Here is a 20445-nt window from a genome sequence, read left to right on the forward strand (position 1 = left end):
CTTCCGAAAATGTTGAGAGTTTTTACGTTCCAAGTTAGTATCTTAACATGCCTTATACATGCCCTCACACCAGCTGGAGATACACATTTGGGTCTGTTTTATCCCCGGATTGTTTATTTAAATAAGCCTTCATCAGTGATCCGACGAGCGTAGTGACCGTAAGTAATTAACAACCTTGTCGCCTAACATCTGTACTTTTTTCAGAAACAAGAGCGAGAGACGTCAAATTCAAAAATGGAGCGCGTCAGTTCACGCCAGTCTAATGATTTAGAATACGTTGCCAGCTGTCAAACTAAAGATGATACGTGCGGGGAAAACAGGGGCAATTATCTGATAAAGTTCGTCTTAAGTGAAAAAAATACTCATGAGGATCTCATCCATAACTACATGTCAGGTGATAGGAGTATGGTATCAGTCAGCGGAGATACCGTGAGTGTTATGTAAGATAACGTAAGCAATCTACTCCCTAGACGAGCACGGATGGAAAATTACAATAAAACATCCAGCCAGCAAGGAGTATGCTGATAATTTTTTGTCTCAAACACAAGTCCTGTGTAAATGATATGTTTCTTCATACATTTCATTTTCATTTGATCTCTTAAATTAGGCCATTTTACGAACAATAACATTAAAAGTAATGTTAAACACTGAAATATTGTGTTGTTTCTGCATCGGGAGAGTAGTATACTTTTATAATGATGAATAAGTACATTGTGCTATACATTTATTGAAGGTTGGGGGGGGGGGGGGTCAATGAGGGAAGTGCTGATAGGACCAGGACATTTTTATATTTGAAGCAAGGAAATAATCCGTTGGAAAAAATGGCTCTGCTCTGTGCGAATTCAAAGGTGGACGAACTAAGAGCTATGGTTGCTGCACGGTTAGTGTTCAGCTGTACGTACAGCGCATCGCTCCAGCTAGATGTGGAAGGCAGTGCCGTCCAGCTGCTAACCTCAGGTGTTACGCCAGAGTCCCGAGTAAAGCCGCAGACTCATCTGCAATGTACTGTGGACTCGTGCCATAGTACACTTCCGCTGGTTACTCGTCGCCAGTGGTGGAAAGCTGCTCTGGGAATGCTCATTCACAAAGGCGGGGAACAGACTGAATTATTTCTTAGCTTCCCATTATTATGTCTCGGCCTCATACTGTCCCACGCTCACAGCTATGTTACACAATGTGCTTGTTCGTGGATGAAGGAATACAAGTATCACGGTTGCCTTCTGGATAGCAACCACGCCAAGCTAACAATTGATACCAATAATGATTTCGATGCCATATTTACACAGATTAGAAGAAATTAGGATGACTGTAAGGACTTATGCACCAAATGGTCAGTAAAAATAATAAAACCGAGTATAATACATCAGCGCCGGTCTACAAGACACCCAGACATCTTCCGGAAGAAATGTGACAATTTTGTGTTTGAAAGTCATCCACACTACTAGCATGACAAAGCAAATGTTCGGCTGCTATTTCACTACGCGATTATTTTCTTTAGTTGGGAAATTGAAGCAGACTGAGGAATAGAAAGTATAGCAGACGCAAACAAAACCTCTGTACAAAACAAATTGAAGAAAGTATTGAAGCTCAACAAAAAGGTTTGAGCAGGCAGAACAAGTGGCATACTATTTTAAAACATAGAAAAGCCTTATGATTGTGCACACCTACAATTCCTTCGCACTTCATTTCTTTTCTGAGCTGTGAATGAAGGATCAAAGTCAAAGGAAGATACCGGAGCAAGATCAACTTCTATACAAATCGTCTGTGAACGTCATTTATCACCCGAATTTTCTGTAACCGAAAGCAGAATTTCAAATACAAGCTGTGAGGTGATCATTGCAGCTTTACAGGCAAGACAAACGATCCATATAATCACAAGATTTAGTATCATTTCTTCCTAAAGATATAACTTGGTTAAAGCGAACATTGACATTATGCCAATCAGCACATTCTTAAGCCTCTCTAGAGACTTCCTTTATTTTAACAATAACCGTGATGTAAGCGTAGGCTTCCGCGGCCGTTGTCTTCTTCAATAAAATACTTCAGGGTATCAGACCGCATCGTCATAATTTAAAATGCGCCAACGTTTCGGCCAGCGTTGCAGCTAGCCTTCATCAGGGCCTTACGTTAACTGCTAAATGAACACACTTGGTTCCTTAAATAGCTGCACGAGAAAACCGTGTCGTTACTTGATTGGCTGTAAAAGGAGGAGGAGGAGGGGTGAAAAGTATGCTTTATTGGTGTTTCCTTTATTATCTGTCATTGGCTGAAATAACTGTTTTCTATTGGTCTTTATATTAATCCACCCCATTGGGGGAGACGGACGAATAGCGAACAGGTGATGGCTGTGACGTCACACTGTTTCCATGCTGTCCAGAAGCCGGCTGCGGCGTGCCATTGCTTTGTGTGCTCGCGACCACTACTGCGGCTCTCCGCGTGTCTGCATGGGCCGCCACGGCTCTGCCGCCGCTCCGTAGCCCTGCTATTGCAGGCAGCCAAGACCTCGGAAGCTTGTACCCGTCCTCTCTATTCATGTTGGCGGGTCCACGGAAACATCAAGAAGTTAGAAGCACTGCGTTTAAAAAGATGTAAACTGCTGAATGACCTTGCTTTTTTGAAGAGATGCAGAGACACGAGTGTTGTGCCGTATTCTTTGCGGTTGACGTCTCACATAAAAACGAACAAGGCGAGGAATATCTGTGTTAAAGCCAGTAAAGCATTGCTACGGGAAAGGATCCGCCACATCCGCATAAGTCTCGATTCTCACAACAGGAATTTGTGTGATCTGCACCTATTTCTGGCCGGAAAACTTCAGATGGAAGACTGGGATAAAGTCGACAGGTTAACCTTTCAGCAAGCATCAAGGACCAGCAATAGTATTACTAACCGCCAGATGAGAAAGTACGACAAACTACAACAGAAAGCCACGGACGAAACATTGACGCTGGACAGGCGACGGACAGTGGTCAACCTCTCCAGCCACAGCTTGAGCGAAGCAACCACAGCAATTCTGGCCAAGGGGATGAATTTCGCAGTCGCACCTAAGCGAGTTCCAAAAGAAGATATCAGAGAATCCGTAGAGGCTTCGGTACGTCATCTGCCACAGGCCGAGGCGGAGAAGATCCGGCAGGAAACGGTCAGAGTTCTGAATAAAGCAAAGCCACCGAAGCAAAACATCAACGCTGAGGAATACCATGCCATCAAGGAACTCAGGGACAACCCCCATTTAGTAGTGGTACAGGCAGATAAGGGCAACGCCACTGTAGTCTTGGACACAACTGATTACAACAAACGAATGGAAGATATTCTCGCAGAACCTATCCACAAGAAACTTCAGGGAGATCCGACGGCCAAGGTAATCAAATCGACGCAGGCACTGCTCAAGCACTCTAGAATCAACTTCGACAAGGCCAGAAGATTCATCCCGCAAGTGACACAGGCACCAAGGATATATGGTGTACCGAAGGTACACAAAACCGACTTCCCCTTAAGGCCCATAGTAAACAGTATAAATTCGCCGACCTACTACCTAGCGAAAGAACTGGCACCTAGGCTCCGACACCTAGTGCATCAAACCGAGTCCTACGTTAAGGATTCCACTCACTTCGTGTCTCTCCTAAAGGAAATGCGTGTCACGGACCAAGATCTGATGGTTAGTTTCGACGTCAAATCCCTATTCACGAATGTCCCAGTGTCAGATACTGTGAACATCCTAGAAGAACGCGTGGCACCTGATATATGTGAGCTTGTGCGCCACTGTCTGACGACCACCTATTTCAAGTGGAGAGGTCAATTTTATGAACAAACTGACAGTGTAGCTATGGGCTCACCCCTATCGCCTATCGCAGCAGAAATTTTCATGGAGGCATTTGAGGAAACAGCCCTCCAGTCCGCACCATTACGTCCAAATTGTTGGTTTCGCTATGTCGATGATACTTTCGTCATCTGGCCCCACGGAGAAGAGGAGTTACAGAACTTCCACAAGCACCTTAACCAACAGCATAGGAAAATTCAGTTTACAATGGAAACAGAGAAGAATGGGGTGCTGCCTTTTCTCGACGTGGAAGTTTATCGAAAACCTGATGGTAAACTTGGCCACAAAGTGTACAGGAAACCAACCAATACGGACAGGTACCTTCACGCCTCCTCCCACCATCACCCCACGCAGAAGAAGTCCGCCCTGCACACGCTAACGAAGAGAGCGTACAGGATAAGCGACGAAGAACATCTGAAGACAGAACTTGAACGCCTCAGGTCCATCTTCGGAACTAATGGCTAGGGGAAGCAGATGATAGACAGCACCATGTCGACAAGGGAGAAGACTAATAGGGAAGAGGAGAAGGAGGCACAGAGCATTGCTGTGTTACCATATGTACAAGGGGTCACCGAACGTATTGGCAAAATTCTACGAAAAGCCGACATCAAACCAATTTTCCGAAGCAGAAACAAAATATCAGACATGCTCGGTTCTACCAAGGATGCAGTTGACAAACTACACACAGCTGGCGTGTATGAAATTGGTTGTGCGTGTGGATTAGTCTACATAGGTGAGACGGGACGTCCGATTAGCACAAGGCTCTCGGAACATGAAAGATATATCCGCCTGAAACAACACACTAAGTCAGCAGTGGCGGAACACCGAGACGAGTGCGGGAAGCCAATATTTTTTCAAGAAGGCCACGTCCTGGCGAAACAGCCTCTCACTTTCAAAAGAAAGATTAGAGAGGCGATAGAAATAGCCAAAAGACCCGCCAACATGAATAGAGAGGACGGGTACAAGCTTCCGAGGTCTTGGCTGCCTGCAATAGCAGGGCTACGGAGCGGCGGCAGAGCCGTGGCGGCCCATGCAGACACGCGGAGAGCCGCAGTAGTGGTCGCGAGCACACAAAGCAATGGCACGCCGCAGCCGGCTTCTGGACAGCATGGAAACAGTATGACGTCACAGCCATCACCTGTTCGCTATTCGTCCGTCTCCCCCAATGGGGTGGATTAATATAAAGACCAATAGAAAACAGTTATTTCAGCCAATGACAGATAATAAAGGAAACACCAATAAAGCATACTTTTCACCCCTCCTCCTCCTCCTTTTACAGCCAATCAAGTAACGACACGGTTTTCTCGTGCAGCTATTTAAGGAACCAAGTGTGTTCATTTAGCAGTTAACGTAAGGCCCTGATGAAGGCTAGCTGCAACGCTGGCCGAAACGTTGGCGCATTTTAAATTATGACGATGCGGTCTGATACCCTGAAGTATTTTATTGAAGAATAACCGTGATGTTACACTACGTCACCAAAATAATCCGGACACCCCCAAAAACATACGTTTTTAATATTAGGTGCATTGTGCTGCCACCTACTGCCACGTACTCCATATCAGCGACATCGTGGGAGAGCAGAATGGGGCGCCCCGCGGAACTCAGGGCTTCGAACGTGGTCAGGTGATTGGGTATCACTTGTGTCAGATGTCTGTACGCGAGATTTCCACACGCCTAAACATCCCTAGGTCCACTGTTTCCGATGTGATAGTAAAGTGGAAACGTGAAGGGACACGTACAGCACAAACACGTACAGGCCGACCTCGTCTGTTGACTGACAGAGACCACCGACAGTTGAAGAGGGTCGTAATGTGTAATAGGCAGACATCTATCCACAACATCACACAGGAATTACAAACTGCATCAGGATCCACCTCAAGTACTATGACAGTTAGGCGGACGGTGAGAAAACTTGGATTTCATGGTCGAGCGGCTGCTCATAAGCCACACATCACGCCGGTAAATGCCAAACGACGTCTCGCTACGTGTAAGGAATGCAAACATTGGAGGATTGAACAGTGGGAAAACGTTGTGTGGAGTGACGAATCACGTACACAATGTGGCGATCCGATGGAAGGGTGTGGGTATGGCGGATGTCCGGCGAACGTCATCTGACAGCGTCTGTAGTGTCAACAATTCGGAGGCGGTGGTGTTATGGAGTGATCGTGTTTTTCATGGAGGGGGCTTACACCCACTGTCGTTTTGCGTGGCACTATCACAGCACAGGCCTACATTGATGTTTTAAGCACCTTGTTGCTTCCCACTGTTGAAGAACAATTCGGGGATGGCGATCGCATCATTCAGCACGATCGAGCACCTATTCATAATTTACGGCCTGTGACGGAGTGGTTACACGACAATAACGTCCCTGTAATGGACTGGCCTGCACAGAGTTCTGACCTGAATCCTATAAAACACCTTTTGGATGTTTTGGAAATCCGAATTTGTGCCAAGTCTGATCAAACGACATCGATACGTCTCCTCGGTGCAGCACTCCGTGAAGAATGGGCTGCCATTTCCAAAGAAACCTTCCAGCACCTGATTGAACGTATGCCTGCAACAGTGGAAGCTGTCATCAAGGCTAAGGGTGGGCCAATAGCATATTGAATTCCTGCATTACCGATGGAGGGCGCCACGAACTTGTAGGTCATTTTCGGCCAGGTGTCTGGATACTTCTGATCACGTAGTGTATGAATGTCCACACATCCGCGCTGTCTACCACCCAAATAACGCAACGTGGCAAGCAATGAAATGACCATGCTCAATGGGGTTCACATCTGTAGTATCTGAGGTCCACTCAGTACAATGGAACTCGTAAAACAGTCGAGTGTTTCTTAAAGAGCACCATAAAAGCCAAGTTTTCCCGCATGCAACATCGACCACTGACACAAATACGTAGGCTTCCGCAGTCAGCGTCAGTTGCGTTAAATTCGTTCTGAGTGTACTGCCACGCCATCTTATAAAATGCTTAAAATAACAAAATAAACCGATGTTTCGGCTACTTTGCAACGGTCTTCCTCAGGACAAAGACTGCCCTAAGGAAGGTTGCTACAACTAGGCCGAAACTTCGGTTTGTTTTAATATTTTATAAGACGACACAACTGTATACACCAAGAAGGATTTTAATGAGATGAATCACTGCTGTATGATGTGGAAACTGCGCTCGATAGATCCTAATTTCGTCTAGACAACGCCAAAAGCGCTCAAACACATCAGGTGAGTGGAGTAAAACCGAGTCCCCGTCAGAAAGCACGCGATTTACCAAACGGCAACCCTTCCAACTTGCATCTTTTTAGTGGAAGGCAAAGTATTTGCGCTGATGAGCTCTTCTGATTAGCAAAGACTAAAATTCGACTTCTAGAACAGTATACTAGTGCGAGACCGTGCTGCCTAATACTTTTTGTGGTATGTTTTCCATGTAGTGGTATTTGGGAATCATTTTACTCGGCGCTGATCTCCATAGCTGTTGTGCCTGAGTTTCATGGCCTCCCTCGATACCAAATTTGTTGTGACAAACGTCAGTGTCAAACAGATGCAGACGTTGATACATTTTTTAGTGCTGTTATTTGTGGGACATCAGAAAAATTCTTTCACTATAACACTTGAAAGGTGGCGACCCTTTGTTCACGCCATCATTCGCCCCTCCTTACTAACATAGAAGCATTGTGGCCATCTCGGCTACGAAGCGAGCCATCAGGACGAGTAATTATAGGCATGACATGGAATGACAGAGTTTGTTTGCAGCTGGCAATAATAGTTGTGACATCAGATGTTTTTCTGTATCGATGAGAACGGCAGGTAGACGTGACCAGGGCGACAGAAATGAAAGAAGCAGCCGTAGACTGTTCCAAGAAAGCATCCAGGCTTCTATAAAAGCGTGACCGCTTTGCTTGTGAGAGCAAGCTGTGGCATCTCGTCATAAGCTCGGCCCACGAATGCGGCGTGGTCTCCATCAAGAATATAGCCAGCCAACGGCCTGCATTCCGTAGACATATTGTCCACCTAGGGTGTGCGACCAACAGAGCTGTATGGTTTGTTCTGGAGAGGAGTACATTAAAAGTACTTGAGAACAAAATAAATACATTCCATCTGACTCAGAACACCCCCATGCCCCTAAACTGTCTTCTTCCATTTCAGTGTTCATAGAGTACTGATTACTCTATTAACACCTGAGAGCTTGCGAGATGAGATTCAATCAATTAAATCTATAGCCACCAATAACGGCTATAATCTCTCAATATCTGACAGCATTTTGGATGATAAAACATTTAAAAAATGTTCCACAAAGGTGATAGTGAACGAGAAGAGGTGGATGGGAGAAGATGCTTAATTTCCATACCGTTTCTAGGTAATATTTCGTATAAAATTAGAGGACTTCTTTCTAAGAAATACAGCTGCAATATGTCTTTTTCAACTAATAACATCCTTGGAGGAAAGTTAATAGACAACTTAAGAGGTAAAGAAGATCCATTTTCACAATTTAGAAAAAATGTATTGAATGCCCACATTTTGATATACGTCAGACGGGGAGGGCAATTAAATTTAGGTACAAGGCACATTTACTAGACAAAGAGGGTATTAACATTCATGGCTCCACATACGTTGAACATCTTGTTCAATGTGGACATTCCCCTAGTAATTTGGAAGATAGAGTTGTTTTATGTAGAGAGAAGGGATAAAGGTTGGATTTATTGGAAGAACTTCAAATTTTTAAACACCGTTTCAACAATAAGGATTCAATTTTCAACGACCAACTGCAATTTTAAAAAAAATCCTTCGATAGTTTTCGTCCTGCGCTCGAATTAACAAAATTATTACATCGGGCTACTATACTGTTTCCTGATTTTTTTTCCTTTATTGTAATTTTAAACACCTATACAGGCGGGCTGCTCTTCAGCCTTAAGTGGAACAATAACATGACATAGAGGTGATACAGACAATACAAAAAACGGTGGGCAAAAAATGGAGATACAAAAAACAATAAACAAGAAGCCGTTCACATTGGACGATAAAAACACTAACACTTGTAGACACGGCGCACAAAACACGGAGAACGGCGACGGCACATGTGAACAGTTGAGTTGTAACTGCACAAAACACAAAACGATGCACACACACTAGACACTGATGGCGATGATCTCCGGCGCGCGAATGTTCACTGAGCGTGTACGAGCCCGGGGACCTGCCAAGAGAGGAGGTGGAGGACGAGGAAGGGGAAATGGGAGAGGGGAGAGCAGAGATGCCATGGGAAAAGGAGAGAGGGGGAGGGGGAAGGGGGAGGGGAAGCCCGGGGGAGAGGGTAGGAGGGAGGGGGGAAAGGAAAGAGAAGGGAAGGGAAAGGAAAGGGGGGAGGGAGGGTGCCTAAAGGAAAGGACACAGGAGGTCGGGGGGGGGAGGATCAAAGTTGATAGGAGGGGTAGATGCAGGGGAGGAGGACATCATCAGGGAGGGGGAGCTGGCGGAAGCCACCGTGGGAGAGGGTAAGGAGGGTTGAGAGATGGAGACCGGGTGGGACGTGGGAATACAGGCGCGGCAGCGGGCGGGGTTGGGTGAGGATCGGGGAGACGAGCGGGTGAGGAGGGTCGAATTTACGGGAGGTGTACAGGATCCATATCCTTTCAAGGAAAAGGAGGAGGTGGGGGAAGGGGATGAGATCATACAGGATCCGCGTGGGGGAGGGGAGACGGATGCGATAGGCGAGGCGGAGAGCATGGCGTTCAAGGATTTGGAGGGATTTATAAAAGGGAGGGGGGGCGGAGATCCAAGCCGGATGGGCATAACAAAGGATAGGGCGGATGAGGGATTTATAGGTGTGGAGGATGGTGGAGGGGTCCAGACCCCACGTACGGCCGGAGAGGAGCTTGAGGAGACTGAGTCGGGAGCGTGCCTTGGCTTGGATTGTCCGGAGGTGGGGAGTCCAGGAGAGGCGACGGTCGAAGGTGACGCCAAGGTACTTAAGGGTGGGAGTGAGGGCGATAGGACGGCCATAGATGGTGATGTAGAAATCAAGAAGGCGGGACTGTTTCCTGACTGCCAAACTCTTCATAAGCGTTCCCAGTAAACTGTACATATCAGCATAATCACGTTATTTCTAATGGAATTTTCAGAAGCCTAGTTATCCTATTGTAACAATTTTTGATGTTTTCTGTCGCTCACTGTCTTCAGAATTTGTGTTATAAAAATGTTTCGGTTTTAGCATGTGGTGTAATTACATCAGCTATTTTATGCCGCTATAGACCGCTGGGTGTATCAGCGACATCTAGGCACAGTATTCTCAATTTCTGTTCACGCACGAATGTTGCTTCGTCAGGTGTATGTTTATCCGTTACTGGTAACACGCGCCACATCTAATATGTGTATTATTTTACGCATGACGAAGCAGACGGCTGTTTTTACGATTGTCAATTTTCCCTATGACTAAGCCTATTGGCAGCACATCGTGATAAGCATGTAAAAGGAAAGTTGTTGCTCATTTCAGTAATTAGTAGCGTTTGGTCTTTTTTGAAACATATCAGTGCCCATGTTAGACACTTTGCCAGTCGACCACTCTGCTGTGTTTTTGCAGGTGGCCATTCAGTATGCATTTATGATAACAAGCGGGCATATTTTGACTGCGTGTTATCATAACCACCACTATACGCAAGTTGTGTTTTTATAAAATCCTAATTTTTTGAACGTTGCATTTTTCTGTATATACATATTTCTCTGTAATAATACTTCTTTACAAGGCCCATTACCTTCCACAATTGGTGGCTGTGTCTATTCCATAAGTTACATTTGCGCAGTTGCTGTTGCAAAAAAATGGTTCAAATGGCTCTGAGCACTATGGGACTTAACATCTGAGGTCATCAGCCCCCTAGAACTTAGAACTGCTTAAAGCTAACCTAAGGACATCACACACATCCATGCCCGAGGCAGGATTCGAACCCGCGACCGTAACGGTCGCGCGGTTCCAGAGTGAAGCGCCCAGAATCGCTCGGCCAACCGGCCGGCTGCTGCTGCAACCATGCTTAAGATTCAAAAGGAAGAACCTATGAAATAGATTAACACAAGAGTGGAAACTCTCAATGTCCTGCTGTGACCTGATGGTATAAAAATTGATATAAAACTGAATAATATAAAAAGATTGTGGAGGTGATTAGTATAAGAATATTGACTACTGAGCAACAGAGGCAAAAATATTATAAGTACCGAAAACTGACTACCTCAAATGAGCAAGAATGATAAATAAGAAATAATATAAACATGAAAGTAAGTGTAACAGAGATATAAGAACAAAAGGATCTGCAGTAGTGCGAACATGTAATAAAGGGAGAGCATTGGCAAAAATGTGTCATGGCAACACCACGTTAGCTCTTCTGAGGTAGTCTTGGCGTTCTTTATAACATCAGCGCTGTTCATAAAACTAAACGAACAATTTGTCTACTTCGTTGTAGACTTCGCCTTGCAACCATTCCACAGGTTAAATATAGAGCGGTTAGTCCTTAGACATTGGTGAACCAAGAAATATGACCAGTTCTGGCGATCCACCTTGTGGGGAATTTTATCTTTGGATTATGTCACGTGACGCCTATAATGTATAGGGTCGCCTTCAAGGTGGCAGAACAACATGAACAGCAGGAGTCACAACAGACTTTCTTGAGGTAAACCTAAAGTTACTTCCGCATATGTCGGTGACTCTTTATCCAAGATAACATTTTCTTCCTCCTTACCAACAAATACTCGATCCAGTCATAGTCATTGGCCTTAAACAGCTTTTCAGATCATACTGTAAAAGTATACGGCAAGAAGGGTAGTGTCTGAAGACGACGTGGGTAACGGAGGTGAAAGGAATAATAGCAAATGTGATTTTATCATCTTTTGAATAAATTACTTTGTGACAGTGCAAGCCACCTGACGGTGTGTGGCGGAGGGTACCTTGAGTACCTCTATCGGTTCTCGTATTGTACGTGGAAAGAAGGATTGTCGGTATGTGTGTGGGCTCTAATCTCTCTGATTTTATCCTCATGGTCTCTTCGCGATTGCTAAATGATCCTGTAACGAAGCGCGCTGCTCTCCATTGGATCTCCTCTATCTCTTCTATCAACCCTATCTGGTACGGATCCCATACTGCTGAGCACTACTCAAGCAGTGGGCGAACAAGCGTACTGTAACCTACTTCCTTTGTTTTCGGATTGCATTTCCTTAGGATTCTTCTAATGAATCTCAGTCTGGCATCTGCTTTACCGACGATCAACTTTATATGATCATACCATATAATTTATGGAATTAACTGCTTCCAGTTGCTGACCTGCTATCTTGTAGCTAAAAGATAAGGGATCTTTCTTTCTATGTATTCGCAGCACATTACACTTGTCTACATTGAGATTCAATTGCCATTCCCTGCACCATGCGTCAATTCGCTGCAGATCCTCCTGCATTTCAGTACAATTTTCCATTGTTACAACCTCTCGATATACCACAGCATCACCCGCAAAAAGCCTCAGTGAACTTCCGATGTCATCCACAAGGTCATTTATGTACACTGTGAATAGCAACGGTCCTACGACACTCCCCTCCAGCACACCTGAAATCACTCTTACTTCGGAACACTTCTCTCCATTGAGAATGACATGCTGCGTTCTGTTATCTAGGAAGTCTTCAATCCAATCACACAATTGGTCTGATAGTCCATACGCTCTTACATTGTTCATTAAACGACTGTGGGGAACTGTATCGAACGCCTTTCGGAAGTCAAGAAACACGGCATCTCCCTGGGAACCCGTGTCTATGACCCTCTGAGTCTGGTGGACGAATAGCGCGAGCTGGGTTTCACACAATCGTCTTTTTCGAAACCCATGTTGATTCCTACTGACAAGGGGAGGCCACCAATTGTGAAATTCAGATTCGACTCATACTGCGCATAATAAAAGCTCATGGCCACAGGTGTAATGTGGCAAAGCACCAAGATGCACTTCTCAGCCGTTGTCGAGAAAATCGACAGTTAAAGGAAACCGTTCCGGTGAAATACTCTCTACGACTAAATACTTTCTACAGCGTCGTGGTGCAGCGGTAAGCTTTCGGGTTCGTAATCCGAAGGTCGCCGGATCGAATCTCGTGCCATGCAACTTTTTTTTATTATTAGTTATATATATATATATATATATATATATATATATATATATATATATATATATACTATTAATGAATTGCTTATGCATGTTGGTGAAGGCGGATCGCTCTCCAATTGTACCGCCTCCATTTTCCCTTTTGTTTAACAGGGTGTACCAAAGCTCTCACGTCCGCACTGATTTTCGACGATGTTATAAGTTGCGCTAGGGACCGCATCTACCTTCCTTCGAAGTTAGCAGGCAACTACGCTGTTATGCGGCGGCTCGTTTCGGCCCATTCAACATCTGTCCTTCAAGTGTAACGAGCGAGTAACGGAGTTTATATTTCATACCTGCCACAGCAAATTTGTGTTCGTGGGGTCTCTATTCTAATTCGAACGTTTGACTTACGCTATACGTATTCGTTTCGGAATATCGTTTCTACGTCTTCCGTTAACTATACGTGGTTAACATTATGAAGACAATTAATAACATTTGTAAAATACAACTTTGTTTGCGGAAAACATAATGATGTTCGAAGTCGCCAGTTTTTCCACGACAAACGACTCTCAACAACTTATTATATGCATAATTGTTGCAACTCATTGCCGGGAATATATATATATATATATATATATATATATATATATATATATATATATATATATATGTGTGTGTGTGTGTGTGTGTGTGTGTGTGTGTACACACATTTGAATTACAAAAAACAAAAACTAAAAAGAAAAAAAAAGCTTGCATTGCGCGAGATTCGATCCGGCGACCTTTCTGATTACGAACCCGAACGCTTACCGCTGCGCCACGACGCTGTAGAAATGCATTAATCATAGATAGTATTTCACCGCAACGGTTTCTTTTAACTGTCGATTTTCTCGACAACGGCTGAGAAGTGCATCTTGGTGCTTTGCCACATTACACCTCTGGCCATGAGCTTTTATTATGCGCAGTACGAATTGAATCAGAGTTTCACAATTGGCGGCCTCCCCTTGTGAGTAGATTTCTTGTCTCCAGAAAAGTCATTATACTCGAACATAATACATGTTCCAAGATTCTACAACTGATCGACGTTAGAGATCTGTAGTTCTGCACATCTGTTCGACGTCCCTTCTTGAAAACGGGGATGGCCTGTGCCATTTTCCAATCGTTTGGAGCGCTACGCTCTTCTAGAGACCTACGGTACACCGCTGCAAGAAGGGGGGCAAGTTCCTTCGCGTACTCTGTGTGAAATCGAATTGAGAGAGCAATCTTATCTCGAAGGAGCTGATAGTGGCGTAGCGAGTGGTGCGCTCGACTAGAAGGCTGCGGCCGGTACTCACCTGCTGGTTCCATCATGGCGGCCACCGCACAGTAGTTCCCGCAGCGCTCACCGTCCGCCTTTATACCGGGCGACAGACGCGCGCAGGCGGTGACGCGACAACACGAGCCTGCCTGCGCCGTGGCTACTCTCGCTGCTTCAACACAGCGGCCATGTGCATCTTACTGTAACAAACTGAGACACAGGGGCGATCCGGGATGTAGCCTCCTTCAGGCTGCAATTTAAGTACTACAGCACTGTGGGCAAATACACTGAGGTCACAAAAGTGATGGTACAGCTCCTAATGTCGTGTCGGACCTCCTTTTGCCTGGTGTAGGAACTCGACGTGGCATGGACTCAACAAGTCGCTGGAAGTACCCCAGCAGGAACATAGAGTCATACTGCCTACCTAGCCGTGCATAATTGCGAAAGTGACGCCGGTGCAGGATTTCGTGCACGAATTGATGTCTCGGTTACGTCCCACAAACGTTAGATGAGACACATGTTGGGCGATCTGGTTGGCCAAATCATTCGTTCGAAATGTCCGGAATGTTCTTCAAACCAGTCGCGAATAATTGCGGCCCGGTGACTTGGTGCATTGTTATCCATAAAGATTCCGTCATTGTTCGGAAACTCATGTCCATGAATGGCTGCAAATTGTGGTGTGCGTACTGTACGACCTTCCGTACACACACCATCAGATTATTTGACTTGTCGCTCTAATGAAGTAGGCGAGTGTCTGCAATATGTCTCGTGGTCTTATCGTGGCGTGTTTATCTTCTGCCATTAGGTCAGACGATAGAAATGCCACTTGCACGATTAGAGTAGCAGATTGACGGTGACCAACTTTAAACAGAACTTGATTAATTTTCACACACATTTATTAAAATAATAAAAAGCATAAAATTACTTAACTTGGTTCTGGATGCTATTTACAATTGACAATCTGAAGTTCCTTTGGTTTTAGTGCGTTAATCTTATTCTCACATATCTCTGATACTTGACAAAGTGTCTATACGTTTATCTTCATGGCTATGTACAGGAATATGATAATCTCATTAGGCGCAGACTGATACTTGACTATAGACTGGTACAGACAAATGCAGACTAATGCAGACTGATGCAGACTAATGCAGACTGACTAATCGGAGGTCTGTACACACGTTATAATACCTCGAGCGTTCAGGTATCACTGCGCGAGTGTCATCTGCGAGGAGGAAAGGTTCTACGTTAGCAGCAATCTCATTGGCTGTGTTACATATTAATACGCGGATCGGCGGAAGCAGAATTTGGTCCTTCTCTAAGACAGCGCCATCTCGTAGTGCGGAGACGGACGAGCGCTGCGCCTGCGCTGTTGTGCATAGTGGGGCGCGCTCTATTGGGAAAGTTGTGTACGCGCTGACTACGCGGAAATATTTACACAACACAAATGGTCTCCAAGTAGCCGAACATAACCTTTTCCAGTGAATGGTCAGCTCAGGTGGACCAGAGGACCCAGCTCATTCCATGTAAACACAGACCACACCACTCTCCACACTGTAATGGAGCCACAACCAGTTTGCACGGTTGTTGACAACTAGGCTGCATAGTGTCACACTCGAACCCTACCATCAGCTCTTACCAACTGAAATCGTGATTCAGTAGACCAGGCCACTGTTATCCAGTCGTGTAGAACCCAACCGATATGGTGACGAGCCCGGGAGGGTCGCTAAAAGCGATGTCGTGCTGTTATCATAGGTGCTAGCGCCGGTCGTCCTCTCCTAAAACCCACTAACGCTTTTGACACTGTACCACACAAGCGGCTCTTAGTGAAATTGCGGGCTTATGGAATATCGTCTCAGTTATGTGACTGGATTTGCGATTTCCTGTCAGAGAGGTCACCGTTCGTAGTAACTGACGGAAAGTCATTGAGATTTCGGGCGTTCTCCAAGGTAGTGTTACAAGCCCTTTGCTGTTCCTTATCTATATAAACGATTTGGAAGACAATCTGAGCAGCCGTCGTCGGTTGTTTGCAGATGACGTTGTCGTTTATCGACTAATAAAGTCATCAGAAGATCAAAAATCTGCAAGACGATTTAGAAAAGATATCTGAATGGTGCGAAAAGTGGCTGTTGACCCTAAATAACGAAAAGTGTGAGGTCATCCACATGAGTGCTGAAAGGAACTCGTTAAACTTCGGTTACGCGATAAATCAGTCTAATCTAAAAGCCGTAAATTCAACTCAGTACCTAGGTATTACAATTACGGACCACTTCAATTGAAAGGAACACACAGAAAATGTTGTGGGGAAGGCTAACCAAAGACTGCGTTTTATTGTTAGGACACTTAGAAAATGTAACAGACCTACTAAGGAGAATGCCTACGCTACGCTTGTCCGTCCTCTTTTAGAAAACTGCTGCGCGGTGTGGAATCCTTACCAGATAGGACTGGCGGAGTGCATCGAAAAAGTTCAAAAGAAGGCAGCACGTTTTGTATTAACGCGAAATATGGGAGAGAGTGCCGCAGAAATAATAAAGGATTTGGGCTGGACATCATTAAAAGAAAGGCATTTTTCGTTGCGACGGAATCTTGTCACGAAATTCCGATCACCAACTTTCTCCTCCGAATGCGAAAATATTTTTTTTACACCGACCTACATAGGAAGGAACGATCACCAAGAAAAAATAAGGGAAATCAGAGCTCGTACAGAAAGATATAGGTGTACATTCTTTCCGCGCGCTGTACGAGATTGGAATAATGGAGAATTGTGAAGGTGGTTCGATGAACCCTCTGCCCGGCACTTAAATGTGATTCGCAGAGTATCCATGTAGATGTAGATGTAGAACGCCAAATTTTGCGCACTGTCCTAACGGATACGTACGTCCCACACTGACTTCTGCGGTTATTTCATGCAGTGTTAGCACAGACAGCTCTATGCAAACGCCTCTGCTCTCCGTTGTTATGTGAAGGCGTCGCCCACTGCGTTGTTGTCCGTCGTAAGAGATAACGCCTGAAATGTGGTGTTCTCAGCACACACTTGACACTGTCGATCACGGAATATTGAGTTCCCTAACGACTTCCGAAATGGAACGTCCCATGTGTCTAGCTCCAACTACCATTCCGCGTTGAAAGTCTGTTAATTCCCATCGTGCGGCCATAATCATGTCGGAAACCTTTTCACATGAACCACATGAGAATAAGAAACTTCCTGGCAGATTAAAACTGTGTGCCCGACCGAGACTCGAACTCGGGACCTTTGCCTTTCGCGGGCAAGTGCTCTACCATCTGAGCTACCGAAGCACGACTCACGCCCGGTAGAGCACTTGCGCGCGAAAGGCAAAGGTCCCGAGTTAGAGTCTCGGTCGGGCACACAGTTTTAATCTGCCAGGAAGTTTTATATCAGCGCACACTCCGCTGCACAGTGAAAATCTCATTCTGGAAACATCCCCCAGGCTGTGGCTAAGCCATGTCTCCACAGTATCCTTTCTTTCAGGAGTGCTAGTTCTGCAAGGTTCGCAGGAGAGCTTCTGTAAAGTTTGGAAGGTAGGAGACGAGATATTGGCAGAAGTAAAGCTGTGAGTACCGGCCGTGAGTCGTGCTTCGGTAGCTCAGTCAGCCTTCGGCGGCGCAGCGGTTCGGACGGTGTTTACGTCCTTGCCGCACGTCTGCGCGAGAGGTGTTTACGTGTGTCGCGGTAATACATAGAACCTGCCTGTCCACCTGACATGTCACCCAATGAGCATGGCTGGGACATGGTCAGTCAGCAGCTTGTTCATTCAGATCCTCCTGCAGCCGCAATTGATGGTTTGTGGATGCGCCTAAACACTGCAGAGTAATCCCCAGCAGCATATTCAGGCACTCTTTCATTCCATACTCCAACGTCTAGTGGCTGTGACTGCAGCAAGTAGTGGCATTAATCCATACTGAATTTCAACTGTCACTGTGCATATGCAGGTCTGTAATGATTATCATTTGTCCGTAATCGGTGGAATAAATTTCGTCGTGATCACATCTTTCAGCTTGGTGTTTAATTTTTTTCAAACAGTGGTGTACAATGAATATACAAATAGTTAAAAATCGACATCTGCTTATCCAGTATAATTAATGAATTAGTAATACATAGTTATTGAATATGACTGCTACTTTAAATACTATTCCGCCTAACATCGAAGTATAGGAAATAAAATCAACTGCTGCTTTTATGTTCATGTTGCTTGTCTTCATCAACAGATGGCTGCACTGGTAAAACGTTCAAAGTTCGGTAGGTATACTGTAGTATAAGACACAACAGAGCCTCAAATTAATTATTTGCCACATCTATGATGTCTGTCAAATTTCACGCTATTTTTTTCAAGTCTGCAACAGTGCATCAATAAGGCAAAACAGTGCAATGTTTCCGTCAAACTGCTGTCGAAAACATGGTTACAAACTCTATATAAATTATTCCAAAGACTAAACGCATATGGCCTGCTAAACAGGCAGGTAAACTTCTAATGTTACGTGAAAACAAATATAAAATATACTCTTCATAAGTAGTTAAAACCCAACGTTTGCTTATGCAGCGTGGTATGAGATTGAGTCTAAAACATGTTTTGCATAAAAAGTTAAGAACCAAACTTTGATTATACAATTAAACTAACAAATTAGTAATATATAATTGTCAAAGATGAGTCTTGCTTTGAATACTATTCTGCAAATCTTCAAAAACGCACAATAAATAAGTTATTGTAATCGATCATTTTAAAAAATCTGTGTGGAATAAAGATGCCAAGTAGTGGCAAAGATTAATTTATTTACATGAAACAGGCGTAGATAATTTTTGTTTCTAAAACAAAAAAAACTGTATTAATTATTATTCTTCTGTTAAAGTTTGGAGATGAAGGTATTACCTACCATAATGTAACAGACGGTGTACATTTTTTTAGATTGTGTTTTATTTAAAATGGCTGTATTCCGACTCTATATGCTTCTGCCATGACGTTGTGTTTGTATATTAATATTTCCCAGCAATCTGCCAAGATCATTGATCTAGCATTATGGCGCTTAACTAACATTTCATCTGCGGTCTCGTATTGCAGTATGTGCCCTTTCAGATCAGCAACCAGTATGTTCTAAATGTCGAAGTCTGATGTTTCTTCCAGCGACCGTAGAAATTCTAATTTGTGACACCGCAACTCAAAACTGCAATAAGTATAATCATGTCATTTTATCAATAGGCTAACTTTACTATGGCTTTAAGCTTCTCATCACCAACATTGTTCGATCCGAGTAACATGCTTGGTTTAAGACACAACGCAGCATCAAAGTAATTAGTATTCCAAGTCTATGATACTTGCCAAATGTAACGATGTTCTTTCCAAGTGTAAAATGACAGTAAAAATACGTCTACAATGAACCCAAATTCCAATGTTTACTCACAGTATCTCAGTATTACTTTTCACATATTCACGCATTCGTCAAATTAGCGCCTAAAATGTGATTGTTAACTCTAAAGTAAGTACTCCAATACTATTTCCATGGCTAAATAGTTACAAGTAACATGATAAACTAACAGTGAAGAGTAGGAATGAGGCCTTAGGGACAGATGTCGTAAAACAAACATGATCAAGGTTATAACTGCGAAAAAAAAACATTAGCCTAGGTATTAAGCTAAGCAGATAAGCACACAAATAAAAAGACAGTCTGACTTACAGGAAGAAATTAATTAATTAGGCCTACTCTTGGTGTAAATCACAATGCACTCTCATTAAATTCAAATTTAAATTAATTAAAGTTGTTCTCAAGTATCATTTCAGGATGAACAGAGATAATGAATGATGTTATACCACACACTAGAAAAATGTAATCGATGATACTGATTGACAATTATTGATCTTATTACATATTACTCAGGTCCACTAGAGATTATGTGTAACAGCAACTTTCGACGAAGTTTGCAGAATTTACCAACCGGAACTACGGCCCCAAAGCTCTTTAAGCTTTTATAGACTTTATTTCCTATAAACAACTATTAAATAACATCGACACCTAGTAAAAGAAAATGTTCAAATGTGTGTGAAATATTATGGGACTTAACTGCTAAGGTCATCAGTCCCTAAGCTTACACACTACTTAACCTAAATTATCCTAAGGACAAACACACACACCCATGCCCGAGGGAGGACTCGAACCTCCACCGGGATCAGCCGCACAGTCCATGACTGCAGTGCCCAGACCGCTCGGCTAATCCCGCGCGGCGAAACCTAGTAGAAATG

General features: G+C 44.1%; 1 protein-coding gene across 1 annotated transcript in view; it reads right to left on the bottom strand.

Moving 5' to 3' along the window:
* The window catches only part of LOC126199433 (myogenesis-regulating glycosidase-like), a 125329-nt gene that overhangs the window by 101983 nt on the left and 2901 nt on the right, over window positions 1-20445 (bottom strand). The window contains exon 2 of the mRNA XM_049936350.1: window positions 14235-14369. Within this exon, the coding sequence (XP_049792307.1) occupies window positions 14235-14369 (135 nt within the window). The remainder of the gene's footprint in view (window positions 1-14234; window positions 14370-20445) is intronic.

The sequence above is a fragment of the Schistocerca nitens genome, chromosome 8 (genome assembly GCF_023898315.1).
Source record: "Schistocerca nitens isolate TAMUIC-IGC-003100 chromosome 8, iqSchNite1.1, whole genome shotgun sequence".
Classification (NCBI taxonomy): Eukaryota; Metazoa; Arthropoda; class Insecta; order Orthoptera; family Acrididae; genus Schistocerca; species Schistocerca nitens.